A 20,277-nucleotide genomic window follows, 5' to 3' on the forward strand; every position below is an offset into this window, starting at 1 on the left:
GTTGTAAGCTGCCCGCTTGTAAATTCTACGATTACTAATACTTAATAACATCAGAATTGCAGCAGCATAATTCTTTCTCACCGGTCTTGAAACTTGATTCTCTCTCTCTCTCTCTCTCTCTCTTCAGTGTATGTGTGATTATAACATAAAGTGATATATTTAGGTGTTAACAGGTTTGAAGTAATAAACATAGAGATTAAAATATTTAGGTTCCAAGGAAATGATCACAAAAAGATATAAGTACTAAATATTTATAATGTGTAGTTGGCAACACTGCATCATAGTCGCTTCAATGCAGAGTGCCTACATGATGTAATACCAAAATTGTTTCAAATGAAAATAATAAATAGCCAAAACACTGGAACGTAACAGTTAGCCTGAATAGCCTCTTAGTACTAGTAAGGAGAGAGCATCTGAGGCCCACAACGTTTTGTTTATTTATACATAGAAAAAACGAAACAAGTAATTTTTATTGACGATTGGAATCAAGCCTGGCTATCATTTTTTTAAAGATTTTTTGAGGAATTAGAAATGTTAAAAACTTTGTGGGCATCGGAGGCCCCTGTTCCTAAGGTTAAGAGAGAAAAAACTGTTTAATGATGTTGTACTAGAAAATTAAGAGGTTGGAACTATTTTATTAGGTGAATGATTTTTCCATTTAATAAATGATTATGTATTGTGCTAAATGTAAGAAAACTACTGATACTAAAACGGAGCAATAACATTTTAACAGCAAAAATAAGAGAAAGTATAAGCAAGGTAGAGATCCTGTATAATACGATTACCCAATTTGTAAAACAAGACTAACTATATGAAGATGGAATAAGAGAAGATATTATTAAAGAAATACATAAGAAATCACGAAACAAACTTTGAAAGATTAATTTTTTTTTTTTTTTTTTTTACAAAAGAAATTTACGATTTATAGCAAGCTGATCTTGTTGAAATGGTTAATGATATATTCTTAGGTATTTCTAGATTGAATAAAGGTTATACATATTTAATAACGAGAACTGATGTGTTTTCTAAGAATGTGATTGTTATTCTAATTAAGGATAAAGTTGGTGTTATTGTTGTAAAAGCGTTTGAATCAGGATCAAAAACTAGAAAAACCTAAAAACTTTACAAACCGATCACGAGAAACAGATTTATAACAGACACTTTAAAGAGTAGATGACAAACTACAATATCAATCATTATTTAACTTATAAGAACTTTTATTCTAGAATGTTTTAATAGGACTCTTGAACAAAACTCGAAAACATTCCCAGGGCAAGGAATTTATATATGGTTAGAAATATTACAAAAAATTTGTTAATGTGTAAAGTTCACAGAACAATTAGTTTGAATGCTGTAGAAAATTATAAAAAATGAGCAAACTTTAATTTAACTTATTCTCAAGGTTCATACAATGATGAAATTTTCCACAGTAATATAAATCGGATGAAAATACAATATTTCATTTTATTTTTTTTTTTTTTTACATTTTCCATTTAGCAAATTTATCCAATTTATCCAAACTTTATTACACTGTTACGATAGTATTTGAAAGTTAAAGAACATATTAATGTCGATTCATGGTCGGAAACAAGAAATATTAAATCAGAAATAATTATGTAATTATAACGTCAAAAGAAAAACTATAGTTCCTCAGAGTATAAACACTTCATCCAGTTCCTTTCCAGGAGGTAGAGTGCCCAGGACCGACGAGACGTTACCACGTTGGATAGAAACGGATATGCGCTGTATTAGATAACATGTGGAGCGAACTTCGCCGGAAACACAAGAAATGCGTCTTCCTACCTCCCTAATGAATTCAAGACTTCTTGCACCGCAAGCACCACTTGTTTCAATAGCGATTGGAGTGAAAACAAACTTTTCGAGAAGGTTGTTGTATTTTCTTTGCTTTTCAGCTTCTCTGCGATTAGCAACAGCTCTAGCATTCAATACTGACAGAGGGAGACTTGAATGAGCGTATGTATCAGCGCATGTGAAGTCCCACAATAAACATTTACCTCTCATCCATGGAACCAGTGTCATCCCATCCGGTCGCTTTCCATCCGAACGACAGCAACCAGAAGGTTCCCGTATTGAAGGAAATCCAGCTGTGTTCGTATTGAAGGGCACGTAGTATTATATCATTTACAGAGGAATGTCGGGCGAATCTACCAGCGCTCTTCATGCATGAAAGGCCATGCAGGCCACGTTGGTTAACCTCATCCCCACAAGCTGAACAGCGATGAGGCTCACAATCTGCTAAGCCTAAACGTAAGGCTGCAGCAATTCGAAAGCTTTCATCTCACAAATGAAGGCCTAAAGGCGGAGAAGGTATCGCCATTAACCATGCACCCGCTTCGGGAGACGAGGCAGCAAGAAGCCTGGCTTTATCTTCCGGAACAACAACAGATTGTAACAAATGATTATGTAATTGACATGCAATTGGTGTATACCAAGATGAATGATAACACTTTTTGTTAGTCTCCGGAAGGCTTGTATCTGCTAAGTTTGCCCATTTATTAGAGCCTTGTTGAACTGAACCATCTGGGTCCAAACAATAACCCTGTGGAAGGAGAGCTTCGATTAAACACAGAGATCCGTGGTGTGACGCTAAGAATGTAGGAATCGCCATATCCACAGCTCGTCGAATACCAAGACCGCCCAAACCAACAGGTAAACATCCTTGTGTCCAAGAGGTGTCATTTAAGGAGCAGTTCAGAATTGATTCAAGGCCAGTTTTCAGGACAGTATCATATTTTTCCAGCAAAGAACTCTCATGCCAAGATGGAAAGCATCATAAAAAATAGGTTAAGCGAGGGATTGATAAAGATGCTCGTAAAAGGAAAAATGCTGAATGGGCTGAAATTGAGGAAAGTCTAGACAAGAACAATTCTAAAGTAGATATTTTATTCAATAGCACGTTAGTGAGTGCTTCCGACGTGAGAGCAGCACCTAGAAGACAAGCATTCTGCATTGTTAGAGGGCGTATGCCTGGTGCGGCCTCATTAAATCTTCTAAAGATTTCGTCGAATGCGGTTTCATCTGTTCCAAGACAACCCACCTCGCATTTAGAAAAGTTAAGACGCAAGCCAAGAAGTGATGCCTTCTTATTTATTTCTATTAACGATGAAAGAACTATTTCGGGTTCACCACCAATTGTTCCATCGTCTAAGTACCAAATGTTTAATTCGGTATCCAGTGATTTAACTAAAGAGTGAATGGTTATAGCAAAAGTGCTGGGCCCAGGAGATCACCTTGTTGTACACCTCTCTGAGAAGAAATAGTGTTTCCGTTGAAAAACAGATCACTTGGTTGAGCATAACATTGATAAACATATGGATAAATTGAAGGAAAATTATTCATCACTGCGGCAAGCATAGTATCCCGGCGAAGCTCATCAAATGCGTTACGAAAATCCAATTTTACAATAGCCTTAGTAGCACTGTGAGTAGAAGAGAAATAAACTCGGGCTGCGTGAACAGCTGCCTCGGCACCATTAGGAACACAAACACCAAGCTGATGGGGGGATAAAAAGTTCGTAACTGGCTCACGTATTCTAAAGCATACAATTTTTGCCGATATTCTGGCCCAAACATTCCCAACCGCTATGGGCCGAATATCACCATCCTTTTTTCTTAGCGCTGTAAGCTTGGCACCGTTGAACGACCACCTCTTGGAACACGTCTTAATATATGTGTCGAGCACCTTAGTGACAGTAATATCTTGCCTAAGTTAGAAATCCTCAAATCTTTCGTGTTCTTACTGCTGTTAGTGTCGGTAGCATTTGCAGTTTTACTCTGAAGGCAGGCATTACAGGTGACATCAGAGCGAAAATCATCATCACACGTAACCCGATGTTTCTTACCAATATGTATAGCTAAACCTCTGGCACTCACATAATGCTTTCCGCAATGAGGACAAGGCAATACATTAGCACTTTTAGAAGCATCAAACAAACAGCTACCATTGCTAGCACTTGACACTGAATCACTGTTTGTAAAAGCTGGCGTCTTTCCAGCTTGCGAAGCACATCCGTCACGTGATGATTCCATTAATTTAGTTTATTACATAAATTTGTTTGAATTATATACATTTTAATTAACTTACGATGGCAAGGTTTTAAAAAAATAAACTGTTAATTTAGTATTCATTGTTGAACGATGCATATGTTTGCTTCTGTTCTTAAAACCAAATCAGTTTTTGGTAATTTTAGCACTATTTCCGAACCGATTTGAAAACGGATTTCACCGCTTTCTTCTCCCAAGCTTCACGTTCACATTACACACAGATATCTTTCACTACTACAAGTTCATCTATTGCTCCACACCGTAAAACCCTCAGAGCTCGTCAACGGCTTAATGAACGATTTCAACAGTGAGCAAACTATATTAGAAAATGTGTATAGAAGGAATTAATGCATGTTAAGGCTAAATATAAAATTGATGATTATGTTCGTATAAGTAAATCAAAAGGTTTGTTTGAGATAGGATATACACCAAATTCTTCAACAAAAGCATTTGCTATTAGCGAAGCTATTCCATCTAACCCGCCTCGTATAGAATTAAATGAGGAACATGTATAAGTAAACTTTTATGAGTCACAGCCGCTTAAAACTAAACATGAAGATGAATATTTAGTTGAGAAAGTATTAAGAAGAAAAGATGATAAAGTATATGTTAAATGGTTAATGTTTGATGTCTTACACAATAGTAAAATAAACAAAGAAAATATTAGTCGCAGTTATGTTCCGAGACAGGTAGAAGGGTAAACGGACAATTACACAGTAAAAAAAAAAAAAATGGCTGAGAAAACTTATAATCTTTCGAAAACAAGACGTCAGGTTGACTGCCCGGTTGTAGGGAGTACCTCCCGCCTACCGGATGCAGTTCTTCCCACACATCTATATGTCCTCAAGTACGTGGAATTCAAGCGTGAAGAAAAGAAGCAGCTGAGCAAGAAAGACCCACCTCTGTCTTTCATCGCAGACGAAGTGGCCTGTCAGGTAGAGGAGGTATGGACTAAGGCATCGATTCCGACAGTGAGTCACCAGAGAGTCGTGGAACTAATTAAGAAGGATGTGGAGAAAGTACAGAAACTGAAGAAGTGTTCCTTAAGTCGAAGGAACGTCGACGCTTTCAAGAAATCGCTGGACTCATTTCTAGATGAAAATGGCAAGTTGTTCGACATCGCCGCTCGCAAATGTCAGAAATTTTCCCTCTGCCAGTGCGAGAAACGGAAGAAGGTCCCCAGACAGGAGCAAGAATTCATTGTCGACCAGAGAACAGCTCGGCAGATGTTCATTGGGAGACTGGACGTCAAAGTCACCAAGGCCATTCAGAAACGATTAAGTAGGAAGGAGTCCGAAGCAGCCAGATCAAGATCTTTCAAAAAGCGGAAGGAAGACCCCGGTCCAAGTTCCCAATTTGACACGGAAGCTGACTATTCGGATTCCAACGATGGCGTCGATTGCGCGGAGTCTGCTAGTGCTGATCAACTGACCAATCAGTAACCTTCGACACCCGGAAATCCACAAAGCAGTCGCCCAGTACCAGTCTCAAACTCCCCACGTTTGCCCAGGTGTTAGACAGATATGGGATTGCTGACAGGCCTGCCTCAGCGATTGCTTCTGCTATTCTGCACGACACAGCCCATCCGTCAGCTGAGAGTACGGTCATCGACAGAAGCAAAGTCAGGCGAGAGTGAGAGAAGATGAGGGAGGGTTTACAAGATCCGCCTCTCCAGCTCCAACCACTGCGGGCACTCTACTTCGACGGGAGAAAGGACAAAACGATGTCTATTTAAATGGTGGCTGATGGAAAATTACATCGCAAGGAGATTGTGGAGGAACACGTTTCCCTAATCAGTGAACCAGGGTCTACATACTTTGGACACGTGACACCAAAATCCGGATCTACTATAGCAATTACGAATGCAATCCTGGAATACGCAACCGTCGTGAACATGGAGTTATCGGGACTGCAGGCGATCGGCAGCGACGGTACTGCTGTCAACACAGGAAAGCGAAATGGGGTTATTCATTGCCTGGAAGTTCAGCTGGGCAAGCCATTACAGTGGATAATCTGTCAACTCCACTTCAATGAGCTTACCCTGCGTCATCTAATCGAGTATCTAGAGGGACCTACGAGTAGCCCACGAGGGTATACGGGACCACTCGCAAAGAACCTTCATATTTGCGAGAACCTTCCTGTCCTGGAGTTTCAGCCTATCCAAGGCAGTTTCCCGACGTCGTCCCAGACCTCAGCACCGACCAGCAGTATCTATTCGACATCTGTCGGGCTGTTGCAACCGGGCAATTCCCGGAAGGGCTGGGAGGAAGAAGTCCTGGCATGTTGTTCCATTCACGATGGTTGACTACTGCAAATCGAATCTTGCGGCTGTATGTGGCGAGTGAAATCCCATCTGAAAACCTAGTCATCTTCTCCACGTTCGTGGTCCGCGTGTACGCTCCAATGTGGTTCAATATCAAGCGCCATTGGAAGATCACGCATGCACCAAAGAATCTATGGCATTCCATGCAGTTGTCGCCGTACCTCGATCCGGAACTGAAGAAGGTCGTTTACGACACCATGCAGAGAAACGCCTTCGCCGCACATCCCGAAAACCTCCTACTGGCGATGCTGCATGACGAGAGACCTCATATTCGTACTTTGGCCAAGAAACGAATCCTGAAGGCAAGAGAGACTCCTCCTGGTCCTGGCGGCTCGATTCGAACCTTCGAAGTTCCGCCGTTGAACTTCAGCACCAAGGATTACACAGACCTCGCTGTCACCGAACCGCCACTCGTTATTGGACTGCCAGAAGATAGCCTGGATCAAGATCAACTTCAAAATCTGTGGTGGAAGGATCTACCGTACCATACGCAAGCAGTCGAACGATGCATTCGTGTGGTGACAGAAGCTGCAACTCAAGTCTGTGGACAGGACAGGCGCGATGGTTTCATCCGGGCACGTCTTCTGAATCGGCTCGTGATGCCGAAGTTTGAAACTAAGAAAGACTTTCGCCCCTGTTAATCATTAATTAATTAATGAATAATTAACTAATTGCTTCTTAACTTACTCTTACAAACAATACATGAATGTTGCTAACAGAACTTCAGTGCAGAATTGGGCTTAATGAAATAATAGTATTTATTGGTAAAGCAAAAAAGGATGTTACTTCAGTGCGCATGCGCAACCTGAAAATATCAACCGATCAAGGAAATATTTTACAACCGTTGTCAACTTTTTGGACCCCAGGCGTTTTGCTTGGTGACAAAAAAATAAAAAAAAATTAAAATATCCTATTTTTCAAATTTTCCTCATTTTCGCCAAACTTCAGTGCGCATGCGCAACCTGAAGATATCAACCGATCAAGGAAATATTTTACACCCGTTGACACCAGGCTACTACGCAACTTTTTGGACCCCAGACGTTTTGCTTGGTGAAAAAAAGTTTTTTCGCTCCACCCTAATAAGCATACATGATATTTTATTGTCACTAAGCTGTTTCAGAGTTGGGGTAAATGATTTGATCCTTAGTTAGAAAATATGCAATCGAAGGAATACAGTTTGTAAAAAAATAACTGCATCACTTGCTAAAAGTATGGCAGGACATGTAAAGAATAACAGTAGTTACTTTTAGTAGTGATATGCATTCATAGACTTTCATAAAAACAAATCACGTGTGGTTCTCTTACACAGTCATTTGTTTTGTTGTTATTTGTTTCCCCTTTTTGTCACCAGGTGGGTCTGTTGTTGGCTAGTGTCGTTGAAAAACTGCATATGCAGCTCGGGTGAAGAAAGTAATGCACATTGTTCTTATCGCGTGATTGTTTGCCTGATTGGTGTTGCAGTGTTTGCTTTTATAGTGTTCTGAATATTATAAATATATAAGCAGTGTATTTAATGCGAATAGATTGTTATTAATTTGACGAATCATGAGCTTGAGAGACACTTCACCGCGCAAACAAGGACAAATATTGGCCCTACACAAGGAAGGAATAAGTCAAAGAGAAATTGGTAGAAAAGTTAACGTTCATCAGTCTACAGTGTCAAGAATCATTAAGAAACAGCTAGAATTTGGACACTGTTCGCTTAGAAACAGGTGTGGAAGGAAGAAGAAAACATCTGCGAGGGTTGATCGAAAACTGAAGTCACTAGCGTTGCAGAAAAGAGGCATGAGTTCACGTCAACTGGCTGCACAAATGGAAATGGAGTTAGGTATTAGAGTGAGCCATTCAACAGTAGTGTCTAGACTGAAATCTTTTGGATTTGACAAGAAAAAGCCGCGAAGAAAACCGCAACTGACAAAGAAACATAAGGATGCAAGGAAAATTTTTGTGCAAAGGTATGGGGAATGGACAGAGGAAGACTGGGATCGTGTGATTTTTTCGGACGAAAAGAAGTTTAATATTGTTGGAAACGACGCTGGAGTGAAGCTTTGGATGCGTAGGGGGGAGGAATTAAATGATAATTGTATATCTGAGACACAGAAGTTCTCAGCAAGTGTTATGTTGTGGGGTTGCTTCACATCGAGAGGAGTTGGAAAAATTGAAATTTGTAATGGTTCAGTTAACAGCGAAAAGTACATACAAATTCTTGATCATAAATTAATTCCAACAGCTAGGACTTATTTTACAGGGGCAAATCTGAACAAATTCTACTTTCAGGATGACAATGCCTCATGCCATCGATCTCGTTCGGTCAATAATTGGTTTAAGGAGATGGATATAGAGAGAATCTGGTGGCCTCCTAATTCACCAGATTTAAATCCTATCGAAAACCTGTGGCATATTATGAACAAGAAACTGCGGAAAAGGTGTTTTGAAAATAGGAACCAGCTAATGGTAGCAATTGCACATACTTGGTACCATGATTTAGACATGTTAACATGCCATAATCTTGTTCACAGTATGCCCAGAAGAATTCAGGCTGTCAGGAAGGCTAAAGGAGGCCATACAAAATACTAAATGAAGGACAGTATTAAAAATGGTGTTATTGTGTTATTCAGTCTCTTAGAAATCAAGAAAAAATATTTTTCTTGCTAAATGTTACCTTTATAAGATAATTTTTTCAATTAGTTTCTTGCAAAATATTTTTGTAATATAGCTATGTGTGTTCTAGGGGTACTTCATTTTGCAGTAATTTTGTGAATAATTGTAGACAAAATGTGTTTGAACTAATTTATCAGTTACAATGAACATCCAGTAACATGCTGGTTAAATTTTAAATATGTTATGCTGTATCATACAATTTATATGACCCAAATAAGAAAATTTATTGCCATAAATCTAAGTGATGCAGTTATTTTTTTACAAACTGTAGAATACTATGAATCAAAATCTAATTCTCGAAATTCTGGGACCTTCAATAAATCAACATGTATATATATATATATATATATATATATATATATATATATATATATATATATATATATATATATAGTAAAAGTAGCTAATAATGAAATAAATAGTTTAATATCTGGAGTTTACAATATAGAAAGATTTCTCGCTATTGCATTTTGGATATCTCAAGATCCTTATGTTAAATGTTATATTATAAAAGATTATTTCACTCAAGACTTTAGGTAATATCAGGAAGACAACGAAGAGTTACAACCAACAATAGAAGAAACTGAACAAACCATGGAAAAATTGAGAATTCAAAATGATGATTTAAATAAATATCAGCACTATATACTAATGATACTTCAAAACTAATTGTTGAATCAGATACAACAAGAACGAAACAAATGATCCAATTCCTTGTACGCTATCAGATGTCAAAAGAGAAGTTTATATAAGCCTCTTAATGAAACATGAAAAATATTCAGAAAAGTTTGAAATCCTAATGGTATTAAGTTGTATAATTTAATGCAACAACAGCAAGATATCTGTAAAGGAAAGGATATTGAGTTTTGAACATCGTTATCAAAAGAAGACTTGATATTGATTGTTTATATGATCGTTCAAGCCGTTTATATGATCGATCTGCTGAAGTGTTTTATGAAATTTTTAATGTATAACTTTTATGAATAATACAATAAACGGTTAGTTAAATATTTAATAAATTTTCTTCAGTTACTGCAAATTCCATATTTAAAATTTCAACCAAACTGGGAAATTGTTATATTTTCTTATTATACACTCCTAATCTAAATATTGCGTAAGTACATATATGTTGTCAACAGAAAGATCCGATATTGTTAAATATAATACCATATAACTGTATCTTTAAATTGTAAAAAGCCACTAAAAAGTGTTGTTTCATTGAAATTAGGTTCCAATCTACTGTATAAGCATAATCTTCTATAATGTTCAAAGATAAACTTTTGCAAAATGATAAGCGAATCTAAGGAAGTTTATCAGTATGTTTACATATAAATTGTTCTGAGAGTTGGCTTCCGTAAGAAATTTTTATCAGAACCAACTTTATCTATAAACACATTAAAAAGATCTTCAGACAAGTTTAGATTTAAAGATACTTCTTCCTATTCATCTTTATCTCCAAATTCTCCTATAAAATATTCGATAAATCTGAATATCACTAATCGCTTTCCAATCAAGCTGACCTGTAAACTCTTGTATGAAATGTTCTGATAATTCCTTCTATGATATTTTCGAATTAATAAATGTAATAGGATAAGCTGTTAACTAGCATATTGTATCCGTTATCTCTCGAGAGTTTTCTCATAACAATGACATACACATTAGTTGTAGAATAGGTATAAATTAAACCTTTCAAAAAAAGAAAAAAAGAAAAGAAACACAGTATTAAGCAAGAATTGAAATATTAAAACATTCCTTTGTACAGGGTGTTTCAGTCAAAAAGCCGTGAGTTTGAAGTGCAACAACGTATTTTATAGATGACCATAGTAAGAGAAATTTACGTGGTATGATAAGTGAAAGAATAAAGTTTAATGAAACAGTAAAGTTTGTTACATATATATAATGTAACACGTGACCGCAGTGTACACCCTGACGATTGGACACTTCCTTGACCCTGATACATATGTTATCAATAACCTCACCAAGATGACATGACTAACTGTTGCCGTACAGTGCTCAATGTTTGCTCTTATTTCATTTAAAGATCGGGGTTTAAGCTTGAATGCCTTCTGCTTCAGGTAACCCCATAAAAATATCACAAAGGTTAATGTCGGGGCTGCATGGAGGCCACTCTAAGCCTGTTCAGGAAGACAATGGTTAGTAATTAGAGATCACACGATTGCGGAATTTTGTATGAAGGAAATTAAGTACAGATTCTGTTGCATGCGGTTTATTTCCATCCTGCTGGAACCATTGTCGACGAGGTGGACACCTTTTATGACGAAGGCCAGGATAGAAGTAATACTGAAGCAATTCCAAATAATTTTCTGGTGTGATATAGCCATCAAAGAAGAAAGGTCCAATTATGCCACGTTTTGATACAGTACACCAAATCAAAACCATTTCCGGATGTAGAGATGAGTCTACCATTTCATGCGGATTTTCTGTTGCCCAAAGTCTTACATTTCATTTGTTTACTTCACCTGATAGATAAAAGTAAGATTCGTCTGTTCACCACAAGTTTTCAATAATGTCTGGGTCATCAGCAATTAACGCATTGAACTGAGTTGCAAAATGGAGACCCTTCTTTTTGTAATGTCAATTAATTTTTGAAGCATCTTCATTTTGTAGGGGAAGATTTGCTGATCTTTTCACAGAATACGCCAACATGATGTTACGGATATTGCGTTTTCTGCTGGCAAACGTTGCAGAGATTTTTCAGTCGGGCTATTCACAACAGATTCCGCTGCAGAATCACTACTGCAATACGCTATTCTTTACACACAGTTGGTTTGGATCCCCCTCTTTGAAATCCTGTAACATTATCAGTCTTATTGAACTGATCAACATAACGCAATATGGACTTGGTGGATGGTACTCATGCACAATGATTCTCCAGTCTGAATCGTCATTGGAAACCAACAAGGGAGCGTGATAAAATGAACGAAGTCATCAATGAGATTTTCTGCTGCAACGTAAGTCTACGGTCCGCCATTATTATACTGGACTATGCAAAATAAAACAAAAAATAAACATTGTAAAACAAAATGTATACTTTGTTTGCTATATATATATATATATATATATATATATATATATATATATATATATATATATATATATATATATATATATATATATATATATATATATATATATATATATATATATATATATATATATATATATATATATATATTACTATACTATTATTTAAATACATTGGGTAGCAGCTGGAAATCACGGGTTTTTGGGTGAAAAACTCTGTACATTTAGGCAGTTACATCTGCTATACTTAGCTTTTTTTTTGTTTTATCTTACATTATATATTTTTATTAATTGATTTCGAATGATTTGTTTTCTTGTATCTTTCTCTACATTCAATAAAAGTCATACCCATGAATTTTTGGAAGTTACTTACCTAATTATTTATTTCTATTGTAGGTTGCGGAGCAACTTATTAATCCTTTTGGAGACGATGAAGAAGATTTTGAGCTCAATTGGTTAATAGATCGCCACTGTAAGGTAAAGGTATTTTTAGTTAATCCCTCTATGTAAAAGAAGAAGCTCTGACTGCTGACTGATCAGCGCACAGGCCAAACCACTTAAGCTAGAAACTTGAAATTGGGCTTTGTGATGTAAGATCCCCCTAAGGAAGGATTCTTGAAAATTGGACTGGAAAGGGGGAAGGGTGCCATTATCATCTTAATATGTTCATATCTCTTATTCTCTGAAGGTTAGAGACATGGACTTGTCATTTAAAATGATTAGACACATGTTTCAGCGTTTTTAAATAATTAACCTAAAAGGGAACGAAAGAGATGAGAAGGAAAAATAAAGTGGGAGTTACTATTACAAAATAACAGTGCATGTCTCAGGATATCTTAACCTTAAATTCAGTATTTAAATTCCTCTTTAAAATAATTAAACACGCGTTTCACTTTTCTTAATATTTGCCGTAGAAGGGAAGCAATAGTTGGGTACAATTGTTATAATTAGATAGCCATAACTCGAAAATCGATAAGGTGAAAGACATGAAATTTCCTATTAGATTTTCATTTAAAATAATTAAAGACATAATTAATCCTTTTTCGGTATTTCTCTCACAAAATAATAAGAAGAAAGGTATGGAGAAAACGGGAGTGGGAATTATTATTGTTGTAATATAATAGCAATATCTTTAAATCCCTTAAAATTGGAGAGATGTCAGGGATATGAGAAGTGAGAGGCCGTAGGCTGAGCAAGAGCAGGAGTCTTGGGACGAAGTCCCTTGCTTGCGAATGCTAGTTATTTATATATATAAAAAAAGGCTTAATAACCTATTGCAGTTCGATGACTATATATCTGTTCAATGCTAAAGAAATGGAACATAACAGAAAATCACTACTTTATACGACGAAGTATCCAGAAATGTCAATATTATGTACATACAGTGGCGTATTTAGGGGGGGGGGCTTCCGGACTTAAGCTCCTCCCGAAATCTTGCTTACTATAGTAAAGTATATGAAACATCTTGCAGAATTTTCACATTTGCAGGTAAAGCCCCCCCGAAAGTTAGCAAAGCCCTCCCCGAAACAAAATCGTAAATACGCCACTGTGTACATACAACTGAGGAGTTTGAAATAGCCAAAAGCCTTATGTTCTAATATTCACCCAATAACTTCTAAAAGTGAAAAAATGCTAACTTTGTTTCGCTCTCACATAGATTTCAATTTTCCGATCTTTTACAGTGAAAATATGTATGCTTACTGCTTGAAAATATTCGTTTATACAGGGAAAGACCACTTTCTGAAATAAACCGACATATTCGGTTTGAACCTTAAACCGAACTCAAACCGGTTAACTGGTTTTTGGAACACTTCTTGTAGCTAGACGGTAGTAATTGTCTAGTGAAAGTGTAATCAACTGCCATTATGCAGTGCAAATTTATAGCTAAAGCTCCTACAACCTAGATCCTTATAGTCCTTATAACCCCTGGACCCTATTATGTGTGTCACACAACTCTATGAGTCAATTATTTTTTTCTCGAGAAAGTGTTGAACTACGAAAAAGTGATGTGTGTCTTGTCGCTAGCAGAAGGCTTTCTTCAAGTACACATATAAGTAAGAAAATCACCTATACTCAAACAGCTGCAATTCATTCATTCATTAGTGAAGATTCATCGTGGTCAGAATGTTCCTAAGTAACGTATTGATCTTGATGAATATGGTAGTATGAGTGTGAAACAAGCTTTCGAACGTCTTGGTGTGCCTGTTCTACAGCATATACTTGATGGAAAAATACCCAGTGACATTTAACATTTCTAGAAAATGTTGCACTGGCTTTAAAGGATTTCAACCCTAGAACAAGATCAGCCTTAGTTGATGTTAGCCGTACCAATCCTTTCATATCATCCCAGCAAATTGTGATAGCGTGTCGTTTTTCTGGCTCCTTCCTGACTGTTCGACGACGCCTTAACGATGTAGGGTTTCTGCATATCGAGCTGTGTCTAAGAAACAATTGACGGATGTCATAAAATCGATCGACTAGCATTTGTTGAGGCAAATATTGATCGTTACTGGGATCATGTAATCTCCACATACGGAAAGACATTTTCATCGACAAATGACGGTCCTCTACTCGTATATAAATTCGAGTCCGATCGAAAACATTACAATCCACATTACATACACAGAACTCATCGAATGTGGCATGTTACTATTTAGTGCTGGGGATGGCTGTGTAAGAATGCGGTTGGTGAATTATACCGTGTATAAGCCAGAAGTATCTGTTTATTTTCGAGTACGCATTGCTCTCCGCTGCAAAAAATTTGAAGACGACAGCAGTTCAACAAGATTATACCTCAATACATGACTCCCATCTAGTTCAAGCCTGGTTTCAAGAGGAACTTAATCCTCAGCTAGTCGATTGGGTTCCAAGAGGATCTGACTTGGACCCAGTGGAAAATCTATGGGCAGAAGTTTCAAGAACTCTACACGAATATTGATCTGATCCCCCAGCAAGGACAGCCGACGACATATGGGAGCTTGTTTTTGATGTCTGGGAAGAAATACCACATGGATATTTATATGTCGCTTGCTTGGTTAATTCACAACTAAGACTATTCAGATGCGTCATAGAAGGTAACGGCAATTACACTAGCTATTAATGCCAGATCAAAGACCTTTCTGGATACGCAGATAACCTTCAGAGCTCTTTCAAGAATTAATGTTTACCATTTTTCTTTAATATTGATGTCATTGGGACATTTGCATTTCATCGACATGTTACAAAATACATTTATTTATGTTCCGTTGTTTGCCATGCACAAATAGTCCAGGTGATCTTAAAAACCAGATTCCTGTCAAGAGGACTGTTAGTTAAGGGTTCGATTCCTGCCAAAGACCCCTCTCTCCTTCCTGTCCTTCATTGTTCGTATATCTTTTTGTTTTTTCAATTTAAGTATTAATTCTGTGGACTTTTTTACATATCACTTCAGTATTTATTATGACCAAAATCAGTATTTTGTCGTTATTACAACATTGGGATCATAAAAGTGTGCAATTTGCTAAATGTTTCCCATCGAGTAATTTTCTCCTCTTACTTAACATCGATGTTTTAAAATAGTGGCTAAAGTGTAGGTTTCAGAAATCGGGGTTGTGGATTCGATATCCGCTAAGTTAATTGAGGAATTTTTATCATTTGCAATATCGGTACTTCCATATATAATAACATGAAAAATGTTCAATTTCTTTCTATCTTAGAGTTGAAACGACCTTTTTTTGATCTTAGAGTTCTTTGCACTAGCTATAAAAAGAAGGATACCAACAAGTCTACGAAATGACGCCAACCGTATCAACCTTGATTCATACTGTCTGGGAACGTAACGTGTTTAGCAAAGAATTGATAAATACATAAAGCACATCCTTAGTATGGGCCAAAGTGTAACTGATCACGAACAAACGTTCTTGTTTCCAAGCAACTGTGAAATGTGTCCCTAATATTTTACTTCTTCTTCTAATACCATTACTGCTAGAAATAATAAAAATAATTTTTTAAGCATTTCGCCATTTCCAGTCCGTTCCATATACCAGTTCAACCACAGTTTTTAAATCAAAGCAATTCTTCACCATATCCGTATGTATATTTTCATAAAATATCAATATAACGAATAATTAATCCTACTTTTTTTTTACCCAAACAATGGGCGTTCCTATGTTTCGTGATGAACATAACACATCCTACGCATTTCATTATAAGCATGAATATTCCCTTAGTATCATCATTAGTGTTCTTCCACATAAACAGGTTCTTACAACAAACAAATCTTTCTCCATTCATTTCAATTCTCAGCTCTAGTTTTTGTTAATGTATCAGAATTGTCGATCTCCATACTGTCCAGGAGCTGATTCCTTCTTCTTCCCTTCTTTCGTCTTCCAGAAACTAATCCTTCCAAAGTGTCTCTTGTAAGAATTCATTAGACAATGTCTGACCTAACGAATTTCTTTTCGTCTTCACTATCAACTTCAGTATTCATTTTCCCTCATTCACTCTTTTCAGAACTTCTTTGTTTTTTCTCTTTCCCGCTAATTTTTAATAATCCTTCTCCATATTTACTTCTCGAACCTTAATATAATGAATGTAATTCTAACTGTAGTAAAACATGTGTGAAAATACAGTAAAGTGAGTATGACTGTCCAGCTCTACGTTATAATACTGGATGGAAGACTCAGGGCCTTTTCTTATAGCCACTTTTTCCAGAGTTGGCATTTATTAAGTATGTCGTGATAACTGTTTTTGTGAATACTTACCTGTTATTTCATAAATGATAATAACTGCATTTATAATAGCAAAAGGACACCTTCTGTGTGGGATGTGTTTCCGCTATTAGTTATCACCCCTTCCCGAAAGAAGTTATTTCAAAACGGAACTGCCTGAATCGTATATCATACAATATTTACAACTTACGAAAAAGTGAATTTCGTTTCGTTTGTTAGGACATAACCACTCCAGACAATAACATTTCGATTCTAACAAGTTACTTACTAGAATAGATTAATAATATATGTGACGCACTTAAATTTTTTTGAGTTCTTCAACTTCCCCTAGACTTGGGACTCTTTTCTTCTAGCAGCCATGCTTTTCGAAAGAACTGCAGTTGGTAATTACTACCTAATGGCGGATGATACAATATTCTTAACGGTTGTCTCAAACTTTTCGTTCAAACGTTACGATACAGCAGAGATCTATTGTTCCTTATTTGTGAATATTTCGTATCCGTTTTCGTTCAGAAATTACCAAATATTTTATAAATTCATATCGGACGATTATTGAAGAAAAGGTGAATAAGATATAGAAATTCCTTATAAAGATAGGAACAGAACTTTCCGCTTTACTGTAAGTGATGGATACCTGTATTCATGATAATTACCTAAAGAAACTGAAGTTACCTTCATTGCAGTGAGTGTACTTATCTAATATATATATATATATATATATATATATATTATTTTGTCAGTATTGTATGAATAATTGGTTTCAAAATACATATGGAGTATCACAGAAATGTATTTTATCCGATATAAAATTAGTTTGGCATATATATTTCTAATTACATACTTATTTGCATTTATTTCCGTCTAATTTCACACCCATTCAAATTTGACTGATTATTACAGATTTTAAACTGATTGTTTCGGAATTAAAAGTTTAAAAAAGCTATATGGGCAATAAACACCAATTGAAGAGTTGGATGCAAGAACCAGGTAAGTCCACTTTCAGAAATTGTTCCTGAGTTGCCTGATTCTTGCTCTAACTTAACGATGAATACTGTATGTGGGTACTTCCTTTGCACTGTATCACTAAATATAATCATCGGATCCACATGATTCTTGCACACAATGTAGAGTGATTTTTTTTCCTATGGGAACATATGAAAATCTCAAATTCGCTAAAAAAAAAAATGGACCTACCTCGTTCTTACATCCAACCCTTCAATTTTAACAACAAAGCATTAAACTTGGAAATTACGTGTATAACAAATATTACACTACTTATTATTTCGTCGTATCTTCATGTTTAAAAAACAAATACAAAACATCTGTGATTGAGCGTCGGACCCGCAATATTCAAGTTTCATAAGTTTTTTACGAGGACTTAATGCCTCACCACGCTCGGCTACCGTTGGTACAAGTACTTCTTGAAGCTAGTGTCTATATAAAAACTAAGGGTAATGCAATTTCTTCTGTACATATCTGTGGGAATTTTCATGGAACTAAGCTCACTTTTTTGGGCTTAGTCTCTGAAGGGCATTCTAGCTTTTTTGTGAACAGAAATATACATGAGTAAACACATTTATTATTTCTCGTACATTTGACTGCATGAATCCAAGAGGAAAAAATTTGCTGAAACAAGGAACTAGATTTTATAACCATTGTGACAAAAAGAAATTTTCAATAACAAATTGTTTTATTTTCAGGTATCATATCTTGGGGTGGATATACTGATGACACGTGCTCCTCCTCTTGTAAAAGACATGTACTTCGATGACGTCGATCTGACTCTTCCCTACACTCAGGCGGCCGTAGCGTATAAGAAGAAGACGTACCGTGGGTCGGTGCACGACATGTTGTAAGTGCGGCGACGCCTCCTACTTGGCTGTCTTTTGACCTGCAGGTGATCACCTTCGACACTAACCTAGCACACATGCTAACCTTTTATAACCCACTTATCCCCACCTCCTACTGATTGCACCTGCTTCTATGTCTATTAAATATAGTTTTGTGATGCCAAAATCATCTATTTTTTAATTAAGTACACTGATATTAAGATGTACTTTGAAAATCTGAATTATAGGAAAGTGTCATAAAATACTGTTGCAAAAAAACATTTTCTCTAATTTTTGCCTATTTTTGCACCAGTTACTCCGGAATAAATTGAGAAATGGGAATAAGAGGCTTAATTTTTTTAAAAATACATAAATATTCTCTCTATTTTACTACAAAGAGTGTTCATATTATACTTATCTGCAAAATTTTATACTGTGCGTTAATTTTAAAATGTATATAAGATTCGCGATCTTGAGTTATATGCACGCAAACAATGCTTCTACAGTCTACTAAAGTGTTGCTAATACAAGTAAAAGCTTGCAACATACTAGAAGGTACTAAAAGTTTTGGAAATTTGCAAGATATCGTCCTGATAATTTTATTGTAGAACATCATATTCGTAAGCACTAGCGCCATTTACAACTAAATACAGACGTTACAGTGAAGACCGCACCTATTAAAAACGAAGAAAAGAAGATTTAATATCAATGGGAGGTTTTATTTTCACAGCGAATTGTACTTACTGAGTGCTGAAGAAGCGAGTTTCACATTGTAAAGCTACGAAAAACATCCAAATTATGGTGATCTAATAGCCCTTTCAATCAAACTGTAAGTTAAGTTCTAGATCCACGTCTAATATATCCTCTGTGCTGAAAGGGACACTGAAATTCAACGAATCCATGAGAGGATAAGTGGGAGATGGAATCTGTTGTAAAAACTCGCATATCAAAAACCCATCTCTCGCCACCTCTTATCGATTCTGCTCTAAGGGTATCCTATATGGAAACGAATAACGCTTCTGATTTGGCAGAGGAGTAACGCTGAAAATAGATTGGACATTGATGTAATACCACCACTCGATCCTGCCCAAAATAATTGCTCTCTCAATTTTTTTTATTTATTTCGATTCAATATTGAAACCAAAAATGCCAGAAATGGTACGTCCTTTCTGCTTAGAGCGATAAGAGTGAATATTGAAGCTGCCATTGTTATGCTAAAACCATATTAAAATTTCTCCTTCTATCATATGTTAAATGCCCTAAAGAACTCCATTTTGAAATCTGATTTTGAACAAAATACAGAAGCTTTCGAAGAAGTTCATATAATATCTTGTTAATGTTCTTATAACAGTGGTACATTGTTTGGGGGTACTGCTAATTCCTAATAGTTAATAATCTCGACTTCTAGGATAGTGCAATATTTAACAAACTTTACCGCCAATCCACATGAAGCATACCACCATAAACACATTAAATGGAAATAAGGTTATTCTTACATATATAAAATTCACAATTAGTTATCCGATGTCAAACAGAATATACTTTAGTAACTTAGCAACATGGACATAGTATGTAAACTACAGATAATTCTTTATTCAACATAACCCGCTTTAAACATAGGGGGAAGGATCAAATGAGAACTCTAC

At 36.2% G+C, this 20,277-nt stretch overlaps 1 protein-coding gene across 1 annotated transcript in view; it reads left to right on the plus strand.

Annotated features, from left to right (window-relative positions):
* Positions 1-20,277, plus strand: part of LOC145671217 (uncharacterized) — a 682,733-nt gene that overhangs the window by 430,516 nt on the left and 231,940 nt on the right. The window contains exons 7-8 of the mRNA XM_081740095.1: positions 12,490-12,570; positions 18,503-18,654. Of these exons, the coding sequence (XP_081596221.1) occupies positions 12,490-12,570; positions 18,503-18,654 (233 nt within the window). The remainder of the gene's footprint in view (positions 1-12,489; positions 12,571-18,502; positions 18,655-20,277) is intronic.

Source organism: Thermobia domestica, chromosome 15 (assembly GCF_964235325.1).
Source record: "Thermobia domestica chromosome 15, izTheDome1.hap1.1, whole genome shotgun sequence".
Lineage (NCBI taxonomy): Eukaryota > Metazoa > Arthropoda > Insecta > Zygentoma > Lepismatidae > Thermobia > Thermobia domestica.